The 18183-nt window shown below is 53.3% G+C and overlaps 1 protein-coding gene across 10 annotated transcripts in view; it reads right to left on the reverse strand.

Moving 5' to 3' along the window:
* Positions 1-841: 841 nt before the first annotated feature.
* CASKIN2 (CASK interacting protein 2) overlaps positions 842-18183 on the reverse strand; it is a 31620-nt gene continuing 14278 nt past the window's right edge. For 7 of the 10 annotated variants that reach the window (XM_042865292.1, XM_042865291.1, XM_042865294.1 and 4 more), the window contains 18 exons: positions 13395-13446; positions 11929-12026; positions 11678-11823; positions 11469-11564; positions 10045-10175; positions 9720-9828; positions 9465-9573; positions 9064-9158; positions 8866-8983; positions 8441-8626; positions 7949-8070; positions 7615-7696; positions 7406-7500; positions 7087-7197; positions 6871-6972; positions 6510-6648; positions 3554-6167; positions 842-3260 (listed from right to left, as the gene is read on the reverse strand). In XM_042865292.1, coding sequence (XP_042721226.1) covers positions 3164-3260; positions 3554-6167; positions 6510-6648; positions 6871-6972; positions 7087-7197; positions 7406-7500; positions 7615-7696; positions 7949-8070; positions 8441-8626; positions 8866-8983; positions 9064-9158; positions 9465-9573; positions 9720-9828; positions 10045-10175; positions 11469-11564; positions 11678-11823; positions 11929-12026; positions 13395-13446 — 4502 coding nt within the window. In that variant the 3' untranslated portion in view covers positions 842-3163. Of the gene's footprint in view, positions 3261-3553; positions 6168-6509; positions 6649-6870; positions 6973-7086; positions 7198-7405; positions 7501-7614; positions 7697-7948; positions 8071-8440; positions 8627-8865; positions 8984-9063; positions 9159-9464; positions 9574-9719; positions 9829-10044; positions 10176-11468; positions 11565-11677; positions 11824-11928; positions 12027-13394; positions 13447-13540; positions 13853-18183 lie in introns of those variants that run through there. The other 3 variants (XM_042865297.1, XM_042865296.1, XM_042865298.1) reach the window with 3 other exon arrangements.

The raw sequence follows: 18183 nt of genomic DNA on the forward strand, positions 1-18183 counted from the left end.
GTTTTTAAATGGTGTATATTTTATATTAAATTTTGGGGGGATGTATGTAAAAAATATTTGATTTGTATTAAAGCTTGTATTAAAAAAACAAACAAACCCTAACACGTGCATCCAGTATATGAACAGTAATAAATTACTGTCTTAAAAAACATAACCAGTGAAAGCTGGAGGGAGTCTACACCTTGCAAAGCAAGGAGCTATGGATGTGTGCAGTTGGTCGTGCCATGGGGTCACAGCTAATGTAACTCACCTCTGTTGTAGGAACACAGCCTGAAAGCTTGGTACTCCCAGAATCCGACCCTGACACTTTCTCCCAGTTTTTGCTGAGCCTTGAGCAAATGAGCCCAACGCTGCATGGTTCTCCCACACAGCAATCTTTCCCTTAGCCTTCTTGGCCAACCTTTCCCTTACTGATTGATCTCCAGGCAGGTGCTTGCTGCATGGTCATTGCTGACTGCTGTGAATGCAGCAGGTGGTGCAGCTTGAAACTCAGGAAGAAAGGCTGGTGGTGAGAAGCAAGCACTGGGAGCTCTGGAGAACCACTGATGAGATGAGGCCTAGGCTGCTTGGCCTGAGCAAAGGATCCAAAGCTGGGCAGAGGGGCTGGAAGGCAGCACTCGTAGCCAGTGTGCTCATCACACGCTGCTGTCACAGTCATCATGCTCAGTCTGAACATTAACCTTGCTAGAGGTGACAGCACATCTTGTATCAGGGAAATTATCTGAAGGAACCCAGATGTTAAGCATGCAGGGGGCAGGGTAAAACTGCTCCTCAGCGGACTTCAAACAGAGCAGGAGGTGAGATTGTATGATTTGACATGAAGAAGACAACTATGCAGAACTATAAAAAGGGTAAAATAGGCCCCACTGTTTAATAGAATTCAGTCTTAATGGATGTTAGTGGAAAACAAAACATTATCAACACAAACAGCAGAAGGTTTAAAATCTTGTCAGTCTAATGATTACATGGGCAATTTGTTTTGCCTCTGTCTTGCTGCACGGAGCAGGTGCAGGCAGGGTCAGTCCCAGCCACAGTGTGCATAACTTACACACCATACAGTAGCTTCAAAATAGAGATCTAGAGCTTAAAAAATAGGTATTCTTCTGAAAAAATCAAGTGTTTAATTCCCTTATTGACAGTGAGAGCGGCATGATGCTGCCCTCAGGTGGCTCAGACAGCGACAGCTCCACACTAGTGTCCTCTTACACCTGACCCGAGGGTACAAGACTTGCGGTTCTGGCTAGTAAATATATATAATAAATCACATTTAAAATATATACATTGGCCTTTAAAAAAAAAATTACAGTTTATCAATGTCAGGAAAAACAAACAAAAAAAAAAAAACCAAAAAAACTGGATTTGTCCCAGGTTGACTCATGAGAATAAAAACAGTTGTTAAAAGGTTTGTGCAAACCTTTTGATAAAGTGCCACAGGCTGGAGCTATTTTAAAATCATCATGTCCACGATGCAGCACTTGCCTGTCAGACGTGGTCATTTAAACACGCGCAATATGATGTATAGAACAGAGCAACCAACTAGCCAGGAGTAAGGTGCCTTAACCACCTCAAACTGACCTCAGGTCCCAGCCAATCCTTTCTTGGGGAATTTTCCATCTTTGCTTCCCAGCCCAGGAGCAAGGCTAGCACATCCTACCAGGCCGTGGTGCCATGGCCATGTGGGGGAAGGCCCACGTGAGCCAACTGGGCAAGCTCTGCTCTTCCATGCAAGGTAAAGGGCTGTGAACAAGCTCCTTCAGTCTCACATTCCCCAAAGGACTGGGAAAACCTTCTTGGCCACCTTCTCCCTTTCCAGTTTGGTTTTGTGTGGGACATTTTCTAACAGAGGTTGGAAATGGAATTTATTTTTCCCTTTGTTCAGAATTTTTCTAACAAATGGCACTTCAGTACAATCTTAGGTTCCCTTCTGGTGCTGCGGTGCTTTCATTTGCTTGGCATGCTGAGTGCAAGCCAAGTTCAGGGCTCTTGGTCATATTTAGACATGCACTACTAAACAGATCCTGGAAGAGAAATCTGTCTTCAAGCTATGCAGCCGTTCCTATTGCTGGATGCAATGAGCTACCACTGCTGTTCCCCTGCTGCAGCCACCGGGCTGTAACTGCATCCAGTGTGTGTGCACAGCAGCTGTTACTGAGCTGAGTTCACCCCATGCATGTGAGATCACCCCTCTCACTGGGTTTTAGCACTGCATGGAAGCCTGGTCCCAAATGCTGCTGCTGTGTAACAGCATTCACAGCCTGTGCCAGCATCTCCTTGCAGGGAGAGTGCAAATGGGAAGAGGGAGTAGGAAGAAGGCCCACACCTAAAAAGAAATGAGGGTTAAAGAAAAAAAGAAAAAGCTACCACTAACCATTCTGCTACTTCATCCCTGGAAGCTCAAGGGCTGCATTTTGGGTAGGCACAGTGTAGCAAAGGCCAGCCTCCACAGAATACATTGCTCTAGACTGCCTTAAATGCGTCCGTGTGCGGCATTCAGTGCCACCATCCCCATGACTGTGGGCATACACAGTGCAAGCCCCATCCTGGGAGGTGTGGGTCCCACTGGGGCTTTCAATCCACTCGCATTACATGCTGCCTGATACTAATGCATTTGGAAAAGCAACAAATAAAGCAGGAAGGTTCCTTCTCACTGTACGAGCTGCCAAATGAGGACAAGCCCTGTCTTCTTTCAGCTGCTGTCAGGCAAGGCTCTGCGTGGTAGCCAGCTCCATGGCAGTTGCCCAGGAAGGTCTTTCTTTTGACACACTGTTGGCAGGGGATAAATAATAAGAAGCAGGACTCAGTGCAGTGAGGAAAGAGAAAGGTCCCTTGTGGAGGTTCCTCAGCTCTGTGCAAGGGAGCGAGGACTCCTCCATGGCCTCCAGGAGCACAGCCCTCCTGGGCTCTCCTCTTTCTGTCAGTCCAAAGGAAAATGCCCGACTCCCTCAGAAAGCAGCCCGCAGTTGTGCAGCAGTGGTGACATGAGGCCAGGCAGCTCTCAGTGACATGAGGGGTGAGGAGGGCAATCCACATCCCCAGCAGTGTTGCAAAGTGCAGGGAGGGGGCAGCTGGAGGGACCTAAAGGCACCGCTTGGTGCTGATCCGTTCTTCCCCCATCAGGCTGACAGAGCAGACAGAGGCGGGAAAGGGAAACAGGGAACAAGCCTCAGTCCAGCATTGCATCCAACTGGTCGGCCAGATCATCAAACATATTGCTGATGTCCTCCAGGATGTTCTTGGCTGAGTGCGTGGCCCTGAGGGGGCTGTGAAGGGAACGGAGAGGTGGTGAGAACACAGCCTGAAGGCTCAAAGTGCAAATGGGGCAGAGGCAGCCAGGATGGACTGGATCCTCCCAGGCACAGCCAGACCTCAGCATGCTTGACTGAGTGTGTCAGAGGCATGTGTTATCTGTGTGCTGCAGCCTGCACACAGTCCTGGGGCTGCCTGGGCACCAGCTGCTGCCTGTAGGGCTGGAGGCCCCCAGCCCTATGCCTGGCTCCTCAGTACAATTCCCAGGGGTCTCACCCCAGCATCTTCTCCCCCAAAGCCACCTCACCTCTGCACCTCCTCCACTGTGATCTTCTTCTCAGCTGCCTGCAATGTGGTGATGCTGGTGTGCTCCAGCCGCTGCTGGACTAGGGCAGCCCCTGGGGCAGAGGCCAAGGGCTTTACAAACACCTTGCTGCTTGCCTCCAGTGTCAGCGGGCTGGGGCCAGCCAGGGACCCGATCACATCTGGCACTGACTCATTGGCTGCCCAGGGAGCGACAGTATGGCGGGAGGGCTGCAGGACCTGCTGGTAGATGGTCTTGGGCCCAGAGAACACCAGCTTTGTGGACGCCACTGAAGTGTGCTTGGCAGGGATGTCTGCAAGAGAAAAAGCCTCATGGCATGAGGTGGCACAGGTCCCCCTCACTGGGCTGGTTGGGAATGCCACATCGAGCCAGCCATGGTAGAAGAGAGGCTCAGACCCTGCCACAACCCTAGGGGCCTCCCCACAGATCCCCATACCTGGAGCAGGCATCCTCACCACAGTAGTGCTGAGCAGTTCTGTGGGGCTGGGAGCTTTGATGGGGCTTGGTGCCTTCTTAATCCCTTTCTCCAGTGACAAGATGCTCTTCTCTATCTCAGCAATCCTGAACTCCACACTGTCATCGTCAAAAGCATCTCCAGCCAGTCCAGCCTGTGGTGCTGGCCCCTGTGTGGTGGGGCCCACGATGCTTACAGCCTGGGCCTGGGCATACTGCGGTGCAGAGCTGGCCCCCACCTCAGCCTGCCCTGCCATGCTGAATGCCTTCAGCACTGCCTGCAGCGGCTCCCGCTCCTTGAAGCGGGGTCGGCGCTTCACCGTGTCTGACTCAGTGAGGTTGAACTCCAGCATGGGCAGCTCCCTGGTGGCAGTGGACACAGCCGTCTCCTTCCCATCAGAGCACAGGGACTCCGCAGGCTGGGAACTGGGCTCTGTGCCTTGCACTGCAGTGTCAGCCTTAGGTTGCCCAGCAGGCTTTGGTCGCTGCTTGATAGTTAAGTTGCCTTCTTCTGCAAAGGGGATGCACTCACTGGAACTGTTCTGGGAGGATGAAGAGACCTCTGGCTTGGCCTCTTCTTCTGCATCTGAGCAGGCATCCTCCTGCCTACCCTGCACAGCCTCTGACATGGGAGTACTGGGCTCACTCAGTGTCCGTCTCCTCGGCTTGCTGCTATCAAATGAGTCCCAGCCAGAATCAGAGAGCACAGTGCCACTGGGATCACAACTGTTGTGGGACTTACCATCCACAGCAGCCTTGGAGAGAGAGTCCTGAGCCACATGCAGTGGTTTCGGGGCTAGGAGAGGTTTGGGTGGATTCAGCCCTGGTGTTTCCTCCAGTGCGGCCACCAGGCTCCTCACTGTCCTGCTGCAGCTGCTGTCACTGGGGCTGGTACCTGTGTCAGCCACATCCCGGGGTACAGAAGGCTGTTGTTCAGGGTTAGGAGGCTGTTCATTGTCCACTTCGGTGGTGGGAGTGCTAGAGACAGAACTGAGACGCTTAGGAGGCGGCGGGGGGGGGCCCTTGCGCTTGGCCCGGATGGCAAAGGACTGGCTGCGGGTCACCTTGGCCTCTGTCTGCAGGCAGGCCCGTGGCATCTGGCTGCGGCCTGGCCGCCGCGTCAGGGTGGCATAGGAGCCCAGCGTGCTGGTGGGCATCCCCTCCTCCTCCTCAGGCTCTCCATCCGACAGTGCATAGCGATTCAGGCTGTGTGAGCGCTTCTTGTTCTTGGAGCCTTCGCCCCCCTTGTGCTGCTCCCCTGTCTGCCAGGCATTTGGGGTTGTGGCAGCTTTGAGCAGCTCAGCAGGGCTACATTGACTGTGCAGGTACGAGAAAGCTTTTGGGGCTGATGTCTGCAGACTGCTTTTCTGCCCAGAGGAGGGGTAGGAGTGTGCAGAGGTCTTAGGCTGCTCTGCTCCCTGGCTGGAAGGGGTTCTTGGGGATTTCAAGGAGACATGTGGGTACATGAAGACATATGGAGCTGTTGCCTTGCTGGGAGTCTGGGGAGGAGTGCTGGGAGTGACCATCAGTGTCCCCACATGGCCAGCACCTTTCTGAGCTGTCAGCCGGGCATACTGATCTGTGCCTTCAGGCAGGTTCCTCTCCTTGAGAGGGCTGCCCCCACTGCAATTAGCGAAGCCATTCAGCCCCTCAGGAGAGGTGAGCTTCCCATAGGGCTCCGGGCTAGGCTGTCTCGGCAGGCTGGCCAGGTTTTCCTTGCTGTGAGGTGGCATGCAGGACTGCCCGCTGCTGCTGCTGCTGCTCTCCCCGCTGCCCAGGCTCTCCTGAGAGGGACTGGAGAGGTGCCGGCACGGTACGTTGTCCTGTGAGTGCCCCGAGCCCCGGGACCGCACCCCAATGCTCTCCTGGCTCCGTGACATTCCCTGGCTGTTTTTGATGCTGAGCGTCTCGTGGCAGCTGTTGGACATGGCTGTCTGGAGCTCGTAGCTGAGCTCGCTGTCCTGGAACGTTGTCATTTTGGGTGTGTTTGGGGACTGGCACTCCCCATTCTCCAGTGACTCAATAGTGACAATGTCCAGGGCACCAGGAACTTTATGTCTTGTCAGTGTCGCTTCTGTTTGGCTGAGGCTTTTGCGGAGGTCTCTGAGCTTCTTTACAGCCAACATGATCTTCTTCTGGTGGCCTGGGAGAGAGTTTCAAGAGGAAAGGGATGTTAGGTTGGCTCCTTCCCTCGAAGGCCTTTGTTTTTTGGCTGAGAACAGCCAAGGTCATACCACCAACTGGGGCAAAGGCCTTCAGGTTATCCAGAGCCTGCCTATGAGAGGAGATAAACCAATGCCAACCTCCAACAAGCACAGCATGACTCCAGTCTGCCCAAGGTAGTCCTTGGGGATGACCAGGAACTCCCCTTTGCAGGTGTACAGGACATGCCTGCACTGCCCACCCCATGCGAGGTCAGGACATGAGGACCTGGCCAGGAGACTCAGCTGCCCTGGGCTACCCCTATGATGCAGCAAGGACTCACCCAGCTTGTTGATGCCAATCTCTTGCAAATCCTCCCATGTCAGGTCTGTGACAATGGTGATGGAGTCATAGCCGTTGTTTACCAATTTTTTGTGGTATTGCGGCAAACCAATGGCACTGAGCCAATCCATCAGATCAGCCTGTGAAGAGCACAGAGATGCTGCCATGAGCATCAAGGAATGGGCAGTGCTTTCACCCACCTTCTCCCTGTTCCTGTCTGGGAGGCTGCTTTCTCGGGATCTCTCTCTGACTGAATTAATGCAGGCAGTTTCAGTGTTCATTTTCTTATAGCTCCCCCATCCTGTCCTGGGGAAAGGCAGCTCTGAGAAAAGAGGACCAAAGCCCTGACGCCAGGGACTCACCGGAATATAGTTGGGCAGCCACTCGGTGATACTGAGCTGCCCAATCTCACTGGAGATCTTCTTCCTGTGGCCTGGTTTGGTCACACCGATGGCCGTCAGGTCCTAACACAAGCAGAGCGGGGCAACAGTTAGCAGCAGCATGGAAAGCATGGAGCAGCGAGCACCTACAGCCAGCAGGACAAGGGGTGCAAGCCTGCAGGGAAGGACTTGCCTTACCTCTGGTGTCATTCGACTGATGGTGGGGACATCGTAGCCAGCGTTGAGGAAGTTGACAGTGTATGACTCCAGCTGGAACTCACTCAGCCAGTTGTAAATGGCTTCTGCATCCTGGGGAGAGGACAAGGCAAAGAGAAGCCTGTGACGATAGCTGCATGGGTTGGTTGGAGCATGACAACAGGACCTCCTTGGGCAAGACCCACTCGTTCCCAGCATTCCCAAAACTCAGCTCCATCTCCCCAGTGCAGCAAGAGCTGGGCAGAGAGCCCCAGACATGGTCCTCCCACCCTGCATACCAGATGCTGCCTGGCCTAATTACCTTCCCCTCAAGGAGCTGCTCAGGTCGCAGAAACTGGTGTGAAAAGACTTTGTCTCCAGGGGTGCAGCTGCTAGGGGTCTGGTGGCCTGGGGGCCCTGGCAGAGAGGACAGGGGAGAGGAGAGAGTCACACAGGGACCTGGGCAGCACACAGCCCCAAGGACAGGGCACAGCTGTCCCTAAGGCCCCATGGTTTTGAGACATCCCTCACCTGTCATGGAAGTAATCTGCTCATTGCGTGGCTCTGATCCCAAAATCTGTTGCTGGAGGTCATCACCAGTGGAGGGCAGCGGCTGAGGGAGAGGAAGAACGAGTGGAGGAAAAACATCCCTCCAGAAGGGCCTTATTTCTGGGAGCTCTAGTCCCACTGTTTTTTTTCCCATAGCAGCAAATACATTTTGATAAAGGATGCTCAGCTTTGTCAGTCCCTGCTTTGCCAAGAGGTGCAGGGGATTACAAGGGAAGCGCTGGACTACATCGTCATCCTGATTCAGCCCGGGTTAACTGTGGGGAACAGCATGGGGACAGCAGGGGCTGGTACCTACCCTGGTGTTCTCAATGACGATGTTGGTGTTTTGGCCGTTGGTACCCTCAGTGCTCTGTCCACTGCCTGCACTGCGGATGCTGCCAATGCTGCCCTCACTGCCCACGCTGTTCCTGTCTCCTGCTGCTCAAGGATAGGAGGGAAGGCTGTCAGCTGTGACAGCACAATGACAACAGCAAAATCCAGCCCCCCCCAAGGTCCCTCCAGCCACACATCATGCAACAGTCCCTCCTGGCACACACAGCACAGACAGGGTGACCTGGGCTGGCACGGAACACACAAAAGGGACATGAGAGCTCAGTCTGACTGAAGACACCGGGAGGCTGCTCTATGGACTCCCCTAAGCTCCCTTTCTCTACAGTTGCTCCCTCTTGTCTAGCTGCTTCCCTGTGAGGATGTGGAAGGAGAGAGTATCCCAAAGTCCCCCACGCAGACAGGGCTGGGGGCAGAGAAAGGTCCGCAGTCATTCTCCCTCCGCAGCTGCATCCCTGACCTGAGCTGTCAGGGCCTGGGGCCGTCCAGGTTAGGGTGAGGTGGCCATAGGATGCTGGGGCTGCCTGCTGCGGACACTCGCTGGGGAGATGCTGCAGCTGTGGAGGGCTGCAGTCAGGGAGTGCCGTGGGGGCCCCAGGAGTGCCCTGGTGCTGGTGTGTGGACGCCATGCGGGGGAGGATCATGCCTGCATTCAAAGACAAAACATGCATGGTCAGAGTTTGTGTAGGAGACAGCAAGGGGGCACATCTCAGTCTCAAACCCCAGATTTCTACCACACCAGTCACACAGCCTCCTGCGTCCACCAGAATCCTCTCTTTCCCTGCCACCTAGCTAGCCAGGGCTGCAGGGACTTGTCTATGGGAGGTGCTGGGAAGGGTGAGGTGGTTTCACGTAGGAGACAACAGACCCAGGGTGGTCACTGACCTGTTCGCTTGCTGATGACTTCAGCAATGGAGGGGGGGAAGTACCCAATGCGATCAGTGCCTTTCTGAATGTCATGGATGTGTCCCTTCCATCGCCCATCCGGATGCTGCTCCAGGACCTGATGTAGGGAGAGGAGCATGGGGCTGGTACTGTGGGTAGTGGTGGAGATGGGGGGCAGGGAGTCGGGAGCAGTCTCACCGTAATGACGTCTCCTGCCCGGACATTGAGAGCAGTTGGGTCATGGAGGTTCCAAAAATCCTTCAAAGCTCGTACCTTCAGGATTCCTGATGCCTCTGAACAAGAGACAGAAAAACAAAGGAAGGTGTCAGCGCACAGCAGGGCAAGGGAGTGGATTGGGAAAGGCAGGAGGAGAAAAAAAGAGTGAAGAGAGAACATTAATACTGCAGGTAGGGCTTGCTTGATCACTGGGGATCACCCACAAGGAGAATGGGAGCACATGTGATGAGACTCAGCTACTGACACTTGCACACAGGCTGGTTTAAGACTACTGGGAGGGTAAGAGCAACAGGCAAGTTCCATTAGGAAGATGTTCCTCTCAGTGCCAGGCAGGCCCTGGCCACAGGCAAGTCCCATCTCACCTCTCAGCAGCTGCTTTATGTCTTTGCTGGCATGTGAAGTGGTAAACTGGTTGACAATGTCCAGTGCTGTCTGGTTGTAGGTGTTCCTGATGTTCACGTCAACACCACCCTGCTCAAGGAGGGATACAATTAGTGCCAGAGTCTGCAGCAGCAGCCACCTGGCAGGGGATGGGGGGAGGAAGGGCATGAGAGGGAGAAGGTGATCAAGCCTCATGGGTTTGTCCACAAGTGCAGTCCTGTCCCCGTTGTGCTCACCTCCAGCAGCAACCGCACCACCTCTGTTTTGCCATAGAGCGCGGCCTCATGCAAGGCTGTGCCCGTCTTTGTCTGCTTATTGATCTCAATTCCAGCCTTCAGCAGCTGCCTGGTAGCAAGGAGGGAAAGGCATGAACAGGAGGACACAGGAACAGGGGCCAGGGGATCAGCTCTTTGCAATGGGAAGGGGACAACCCTCTGCACTGCTGAGGCTTTGGGAATGAGGCACCAGTGCCTGTAACAGGGACATGAGTTTAGGAGGATGCAAGACCGAAGTCATGACGGTTTTTGGCATTGAGCAATGCCAGGGCTGTGTGGGGGTTACCTGATGATCTCCTTGTGCCCATTCTTGGCTGCCAGGTGCAGTGGGGTGGTGTAGTTGGGGTCGGTCGCGTCTTTTGACTGCCCCTCCAGGAGGGCAACGCACAGATGGCTGTTCAGTAGCAGTTGGGCCACCTGCATAGAATCATAGAATCATAGAATCACCAAGGTTGGAAAAGACCTAAAAGATCACCCAGTCCAACCGTTCACCTATTCCCAATAGCTCCTACTAAACCATGTCCCTCAACACAACATCCAGTCTTTCCTTGAACACCCCCAGGGTCGGTGATTCCACCACCTCCCTGGGCTGTCCATTCCAGTGCCTGACCACCCTTTCTGAAAAGTAATACTTCCTCATGTCCAGCCTGAATCTCCCCTGCCGTAGCTTGAAACCATTCCCCCTGGTCCTATCACTAATGACACGAGAGAAGAGGCCGACCCCCAGCTCACTACAACCTCCCTTCAGGAAGTTATAGAGAGCAATAAGGTCTCCCCTGAGCCTCCTCTTCTCCAGGCTGAACATTCCCAGCTCCTTCAGCCTCTCCTCATATGGCCTGTGTTCCAGACCCCTCACCAGCTTTGTTGCCCTTCTTTGAACACGTTCCAGGGCCTCAATATCTTTCTTGCAGTGAGGGGCCCAAAACTGGATATATGGACATAGGCACAGGGTGAGCAGTGAGGTGCAGGTGACCCAGTCACAACAAGGCACTTGCACTTGCTTTCTTCAGGGCTGGCTCTGTGCTCCTTATCTCATCACTTCCATCCATCCCATAGCCTTAGGTCTTGGCTGTGCCTGGACAGAGCTTGGCTGCGACCACTGTATTGGGAGGGGCTGCAGAAAGTCACCACAGCCAGAAATAGTCTTCCCATAATCAGGCTTTTCAGATCAAGCCCGAAAAAACACATCTCCCCAAGCCTGGAGTGACTCTCAGCATCTCAAGGCAACCCAAAGGCACAGACGAGTTATTTTTACTGCCCTGTTTATAGCTGCAGATATTACAGATACTCCAAAAATGGAAATATCCCCATGTACCCCACCCCAATGGGGCATGGGACAGTCTGGCTGGCCACACACCAGCCCAACCCCACCACACTGGCTCAGCTGGGGTCTCCTGAGTCATACGGAGGCTCTCTGTCCACACAAACTGAGCTGGGACTTTGAGCAGCTGAATGGAGCTGGGCCCTGCAGGCTGGTGGGGATCAGCAGGCTCAGCCTGTCCTTAAATGAGAGCAAAGCCACAGTGGGTGGGGGGAAGGTGTGAGCTCTCAGAAACAAGGAGACCCAGGTTCTCTGTCAGTCTGCTGCTGCCTTGCTGTGAGGCTGGGAGCAAAGGCAGCAGCTCAAAGCTTCAGGACCTGGTGTTGCCTAGCCACAAGAAGAGGTGAGTGCTGCCCGCCAGGCTGTGGAGTTCATGGCAGAGTGCTCACCTTCAGTCGCCCAAACTCGCAGGCCAAGTCCAGGGGGGTTTTCTTCGCCTTGTTGATGAGACAGGGGTTGGACTGGTGCTGCAGAAGCATCTCCGACTACAGGGGAGCAATGTGGGGACTCAGCATTGCCCTGCTCCTGCATCACACCCACCCACAAGGACAGATCCAGCTGAGGTATGTGGCCGTCGCTGGCTCCAATTCCCACTTACCACCTCGTAGTGGCCATACTGTGCTGAAAGGTGCAGTGGAATCTGCCCATCCAGTGAGGCCATATTGACAGAGGCGGCAGCACGCAGCAGCACCCGCACTGGCTCCACGCGTCCCTGCCAGGCTGCGTAGTGCAGGGGGCGCATCCCTGGGGGAAATGGGGCTCAGCAAGGCAGAGGGCAGCTCAGCGTCTGATATGGCTCAGAGGGCTAGGCTGGCTGCCGTAGGGAGAGGGAATGAGGTCACCCCTTACCGTTGCTGTCCTTGATGTCCACAGTGGCCTGTGCCTCCAGCAGCAGTGAGATGAGGTCCAGGCTGCCACCCAAGGCTGCATGGTGCAGTGCTGAGAACCTATAGAAAAAGGCAGGGCTCAGTTCCTCCCATGCTGTTCTGACAGCCCCACTTTGCACAGGGACACAGGCTGAGGGTTGGGCCGGTCACTAGGTGGTTCATGGCTATGTCCCTTTTGACTGCTCCAAACGCAGCTCAGTGTCAGCCAGTGCCTCAGTTTCCCCATAGCAAAGTGGAGGTAAATACCCCTGTGCTGTTCCTGTTCTGTCTTGCACATGCCAGCAGAGATGCCAGGAGCCCATGGCACAGCAGGAAAGGCTGCCAGCAATTAATATGCTCTGTGTCTCAGGGCTGTGAAAGGAGTCTATTTGCCCAGCATGCTCCCCCTGTGCTGTCACCTGCAGGGCTACTGCCAAAATACGAGGTCCTTACTCCATTGAGGGAACTTTAAATGAGGAGGGATGTGCTGACCACAGCAAAGGGCTGCTTCCTCCTCCAACATAGCCACACTGAAACCTCTACCCCAAAACAAAGGTATGGTTGGGAGGAAATCCCCCTGGCCATTCCTGCAGGGGCTTCTTATAAACCAAACACCACATGTGGTGCTTCAACAGGGACCCTTTATGCACCAGCAGCCCTCCTGGATCTGCCTGAACATGAGCCCTATGCCTTATCAGAATTAGATCTACTTTTACTATTAGATTTTTTTTCCTATTAAGCTCCATCTATATACTATTATTTTAAGACGGTCACGCTGCACATTTCCAACCCCCTGTAGGCCTACTGGCACTGACACTTCCTCCTACAGAGTCCTCGAAAAGAAAACAGAAATTAGGTACAACAGTACTTAAACCAATGCTAATAATTTATGGGTCAGAGTTAATTCAATAAGAATAATGTGCTTATTTATTTTATTGGCCTCTGTGGTTTCCTTAACTCTTAGAACCCAGCTTATTAAGTGCTTGGATTTTGGAAGTGATGAGCTGCACAAATATGCTGCGGTCACTTAGCAACCACATCTCTTCTTTCTTTAACCCCCCTACATAAAGGGATTTTGCTCTTGGGATGTTAAACATGCACACAAGCATGTGCATGTTCTGTGGCTGGCTGGACAGTGCTCCTCAGTATGCTACCCAACACTCAGGACACCTTGAACTTGTTTCAGCCCCAGTCCTACAGAAGGGGATGCAGAAGAGCTCAGATACACATGTTTTGTCTGCCTCTGTAGGGCTTGCACTGGCACCATAAAGTAGCACTGTCTTGAGATATTGTTGCATTTTCAAGGCTCAGCGGTTAACTTTGAAAACTTCACAATACCCACCCAGAAGCAAGAGGGCATTGAAGAGAGAGCTACCCCAAGCAAACCTTTCCCCTCCTCTCTGGAAGTGCCGAGGCAACCAGCAGCCTCATGGGGCAGGGAGTACTCACCCATCTGCATCCTGGTAGTTCACATTCAGGCGCTTGGCAGATCCCAGGAGCTCTACAGAGACAAGTGATGACAGTCAAGGTGAGAAGCAGAGCCCCTGCAGCTGAACAGGACACCCACGAGGACCCACATCCCACAAGAAACTCACCTCCCAGCATGCAGACCACTGCTTGCCCCATCTCTGCAACGTCTCCCCTCTCTTGCTCCACATTCACCTCCACAATTCACCTTCATGAACCCTCCCTCCTGAGCCCACTCTAACTCAGATCCATTCCCCTCTGTCCTTCCTGCCCCCTGTCCTTCTCTGTGCACCCCCAGGACCTTGGATAGGTTGGACCCTGCAACTCCTACCACTCCGTGTGGGATAGTGCTTCCCTCCCCTTTATAAGCAGCAGTGCCCCAGAAGTGCTGAGCAGGGCCATTTCACCCCCAGTCGCTGTTGTTGCCTGCCAAGGCCAGACCCAAAGCCCACACAAATGGCATTTTTATGGTGCAGTCAGAGGCTGAAGCATCTGGCCATGAATGCCAGGATTGTGCCACTGCAGCCATCCCACCACCTGCCCCTCCCTCCCCCCTTTTCAGGGCTACAGAGCAACAGAAGACGTTCACCCCACCCTGGTCCCAGCACGTGTCCCTGCTCCCCACTCCTTCCCTCAATTCGAATGAATTCCTTTCTCCCACACAGAGAGGACTGTATTCTCCATGAGGGGCTGGCAGAGGATTAACAGCTCTGGAATTCATGTGCTAAGTAAAACGGGAAAGAAAGGAAAAGGTATGCAAGGGACAAGAAATGAAGCCACTCATCTGCCTTTCCAGGCAGAGCTATCACTGATGAGCTGAGTTTAAATGCTTTGAAAGACTTCTGTGCTGTTCCCTATGAAAAATCAAAGTCTGACAACTGGGCTTCAGAACGGGCTGAACCAGCTCAAGCCACACTGAAATGAGGTGGGGTTCTAGGGAAGGAGCCTCCTTCCTTGCAGCCGAGCAGACTGGGAGATGTGCAGCCCTTCTGCCAGAAACCAGGGCTGAAAATGGGAAGGCACCCATTCATCATCCAAATGTATGATTAAAAGGAAGCCAAATAATGGTGCATGCATTCCTGCCACTTAGAATGTTCTGTAAACAGCCTAATTATTCACAGAATCATGGAGATTGGAAAAGACCTCCAGGACCATCATCCACCACTATTTCCCCACTAAATCATGTCCCTTAGAACCGCCCTTAAAAGGTTCTTGAACACGTCCAGCGATGTGACCCAACCCCATTCCTGGGCAGCCCATTCCAGCGCCTGACCACTCTTTCGGAGAAGAAAGTTTTATCCATGAAGATGTTAACTGGTTCTTATTCCGACCAAATGTGGCATTGTCTTTGGTTGTGCTATTTTTTTTGGATTTATTTCTAAGTTTACTCTATGTAAACCTTTGCTCATTACACATATATGAACGGACTTTGAGTAGCTGCTGCTGAAGGACTCGTGACTACTTGCCACGACTAAGATTGGGATGGGATGTCAATCATCAGCCAAGCAGCAATTCTACAGACCTACAGAGCTCCTGCAAAGAGATCCTCACTGTGTGCATGGGCAGGAGCTCCAGAGCTTAGCTAGGTGGGCAGTGCTGAAAGAGCGCAATGGATGGAGATACCCACTGAGTACAAGCATGCCTGAAAAGGCAGAAACCCTGGGGGCTTTGCACAGGCAAAGAGAAGAGCAGAGTGATGGAGATCAGCCTGGCAGGGGAAAATGTATGTAGCACAACAAGGCAGCTTCTGCCAGCCCCATCCTGTCTACCCTGTCCAAAATTGCGTGTATGGCACATGGGGGCCAGTCAAAGCAATCCCAAAAAGACAATTTGCTCAATGTGAGGATGGGTTAAAACTGAGCAGGACCAATCCAACCACAACACTGCAATGTGGCAGCTGGATCCTTCCCAGATGCATCATCACCTTCTTTGGGACTACACCGGGGCTGGAGTACTCACAGGCCTGGCCAACATGCTGCTGGGCATATGCTCACCTCCACGAAGGATTAATCTGGACCAAGGCCACCAAAGCAGAGAACTGATATTGAAATGCAGAAAGCCCTGCTAGAGAGAATTTCAGGGAAAAAGTCTACTTTGCACTTCCCAAAGGTTAACCCTAGACACATCCTCCATACTCATCCCCGTGCTCCCCCTAGGGGTCCTGCTGACTCCATCCCATACCCTATGCACTCACCTGCTCCTTCCCAGGCAGGATGGGACTTGGCAGCACTGACCAGGGCTGAGCAAGTCCTTGAGGGAAGGAAGCAAACTTCTGTGCAGCATCTTGCTCCCAAGCAGCAGGCAGGAAACACCTCCAGAGAGCTCCAGCAAATTGCTTACACATACAGGGTCCACATGCTACTCAGGATGTGGTCATGGCAAAGGCTGCACTCAGATATGGTGCCACAACCCTAATAGCTGATTGCTCCACCCCAGCTGTGGGAATGCACTGCTTCTCAAACTTTTGGACTCCTGGTCACAGCAGTTTCCAGCCCTGCATCACTGGTGGGGAGGGAGCTGGCTCTAAGGCACCTGGCAGGGGGAGTTGGGATTGTATGTCCCCATAAACATGTTGCAAAACAGCTCACCAGCAGCTCACCCATGCAGCATGTTGCTGCCCCATGCCTCTGTTTCCCCATGGGACTGGATTGCCTCCATGGGGCTGCACTGTGTGACATGGGGACACCCAAGAGGGCAGTCTGCGAGGGTAGGTACCTTTCAGCACCACTGGCAGCCAGCCTGGTGCAAATCCGTATTTAACCTCCTGGGACACTTGCCAGGCACTGGCTGCGTGGAGTCAGACTTACCCTTGCCCAACTCCCTGTGCCAGCACACTGGGCTCCATGAGTCACTCATACGTTTCATCTCATCCCTGTGGGGACACCTGCTGTTTCCTCAAGCACCACTGTGGAGATAGACATGGTCCCTCTGGAGCATTGAACCATTTGTTGGTTGCTTGCAGGGAAGGAGAGGCTCATCTTGTTTGGGTTTGGCTGGGTATCAGGATAGACCTTATATCTCTCACGGAACTGTGGCATGAAGAGGTGACATCCACCTATCTCTCCTCTGCAGAAATTATCCCCTTCCTGCCATCCATCCATCCACAGGCACGTCTGCCATGGCCACCCAAACCAGCTCCTCCTGACACAGCTGCCCAGCATAGACCTGCTATTTAAAGCGCTATTTCCTAGCAGGTAGGAAGGGATTTGCTCACTTTGACAGGAAAGGAACTCGACCACAGATGAAGAAATTCAGCCAAAGCCATCCAGCAAGCTTGGGACAGAAGCTGTGTGAGGGCAAAGCCTCCCAATCCCAGACACCAGCCTGCATGCCGAACACCAAGCCCAGTGCTGGATTCAGCTCCCCTGACAGGAAGAAACCCCCAAGTTATCCTGGAAGATGATGGGAGATGCCATCCAAACCCAGGTGTAAGGTGCACCAGACCCAGCCTTGCAGGCTGCACAGTACCCAGTATAAACATGCACTGCTCCCAGTTTCAACCCCAGATCTAGCTGGAATAAGCCCCCTGGGCACCCTTGTACTAAGGCTGCACTGAAGGAACTGAAGGAGCTGAAGTCCCTTTTCTGAGCAGACAGCAGAGGCCCAAAGTTTCTGCCTTCCTCCATAGATTGCTATGGGGGACCTATAGATACTGATGGGCAAAAACAGGTGCATGGGAGCATGACAGCAGGATCATGGTGTCACCTGGGAGACTGCTCCCTTATTTAGTATTTCACAGGGAAAATCCAACAATTAAGTATTTTAAAGAAGTCGGAAACAGCAGGAGCAGCACCCCCACACTGCACAGCCCGTCATCTGCAGGGACCTCTGGTCATACCCCAATTTCCCCCTTGCTGTTCCCCCCAAGCAAAGCAGGAAAAAAACAAGCAGCTTCAAAGCAGCTTTGTTCAAAGCAAACATTCCCAGAACAATGAAAGGAAAAAGCAAAGTCGGAAGCCCTGTCCCCATCTGTGCAGCTGAGAAGGTGCAGCTCTTGCCTCTCTACTCCCAAGATTTCATGATCTCAGAGGACACGAATAGTGCTAGCACCAAGGAGAGGAAGTAACGAAAAATAATCCCTTTGGAAAGACATGTCTGGAGTCACCCTTTTCCTTGAGGAGCAAACCACGTGCTCCTGCTGCACGTTTCATGACCCAGAAAGACTTCAGTAAGATGGAGGGGTTCACTCCATCTCCTTCTGCTACCTTGGGGTTTGCACCAGCACATGACCATTCCCCCTGAGCACCAAGGTGCCCACAGCCCCACAGCTCATCTCCCGATGTGCTGCAACCAAGTGGGAGCTCCCCTTCCCATGAAGCTGAAATCTTCACTCCACATTCCCCAGCCCATCAGGCTGGAAACATCTGCTAAAGACTTTGGGTGGGGGAAGCCAGGCAGCTCATTCAGAGATATGGAAGCTCCTTTTCCAGCTGGCTGGAGAAACACATTACCAGGAAGTGAAGTCACGGTCCCGGCTGGGATCTTGCTATTTCGCTCTGCAGGATGTGAATTCAGAGGAGCTGTATTTGCAGAGGGAAGAGGTGGAGTCTTTTCCATTTCCCCCATCCTTCCGAAAGGACAGTACACCTTCTGCAGCAGGAAGAGATGGGGCGATAGCGGGGGGGGGCAGCAGCCAAGTGTGGCTTCTGCAGCTACCCTGGGAAGGACAGAGGTGAGCACCACCTGTGCCAGAGATGACATACTGGAAATGCCATGGGGCTGAGATCACTTATGGGGCTGCAGGATGCAGGCACCAGCAAAACATTTACTC

The sequence above is a fragment of the Lagopus leucura genome, unplaced genomic scaffold (genome assembly GCF_019238085.1).
Source record: "Lagopus leucura isolate 7727_CA_CO unplaced genomic scaffold, USGS_WTPT01 Super-Scaffold_797, whole genome shotgun sequence".
Taxonomy (NCBI): domain Eukaryota; kingdom Metazoa; phylum Chordata; class Aves; order Galliformes; family Phasianidae; genus Lagopus; species Lagopus leucura.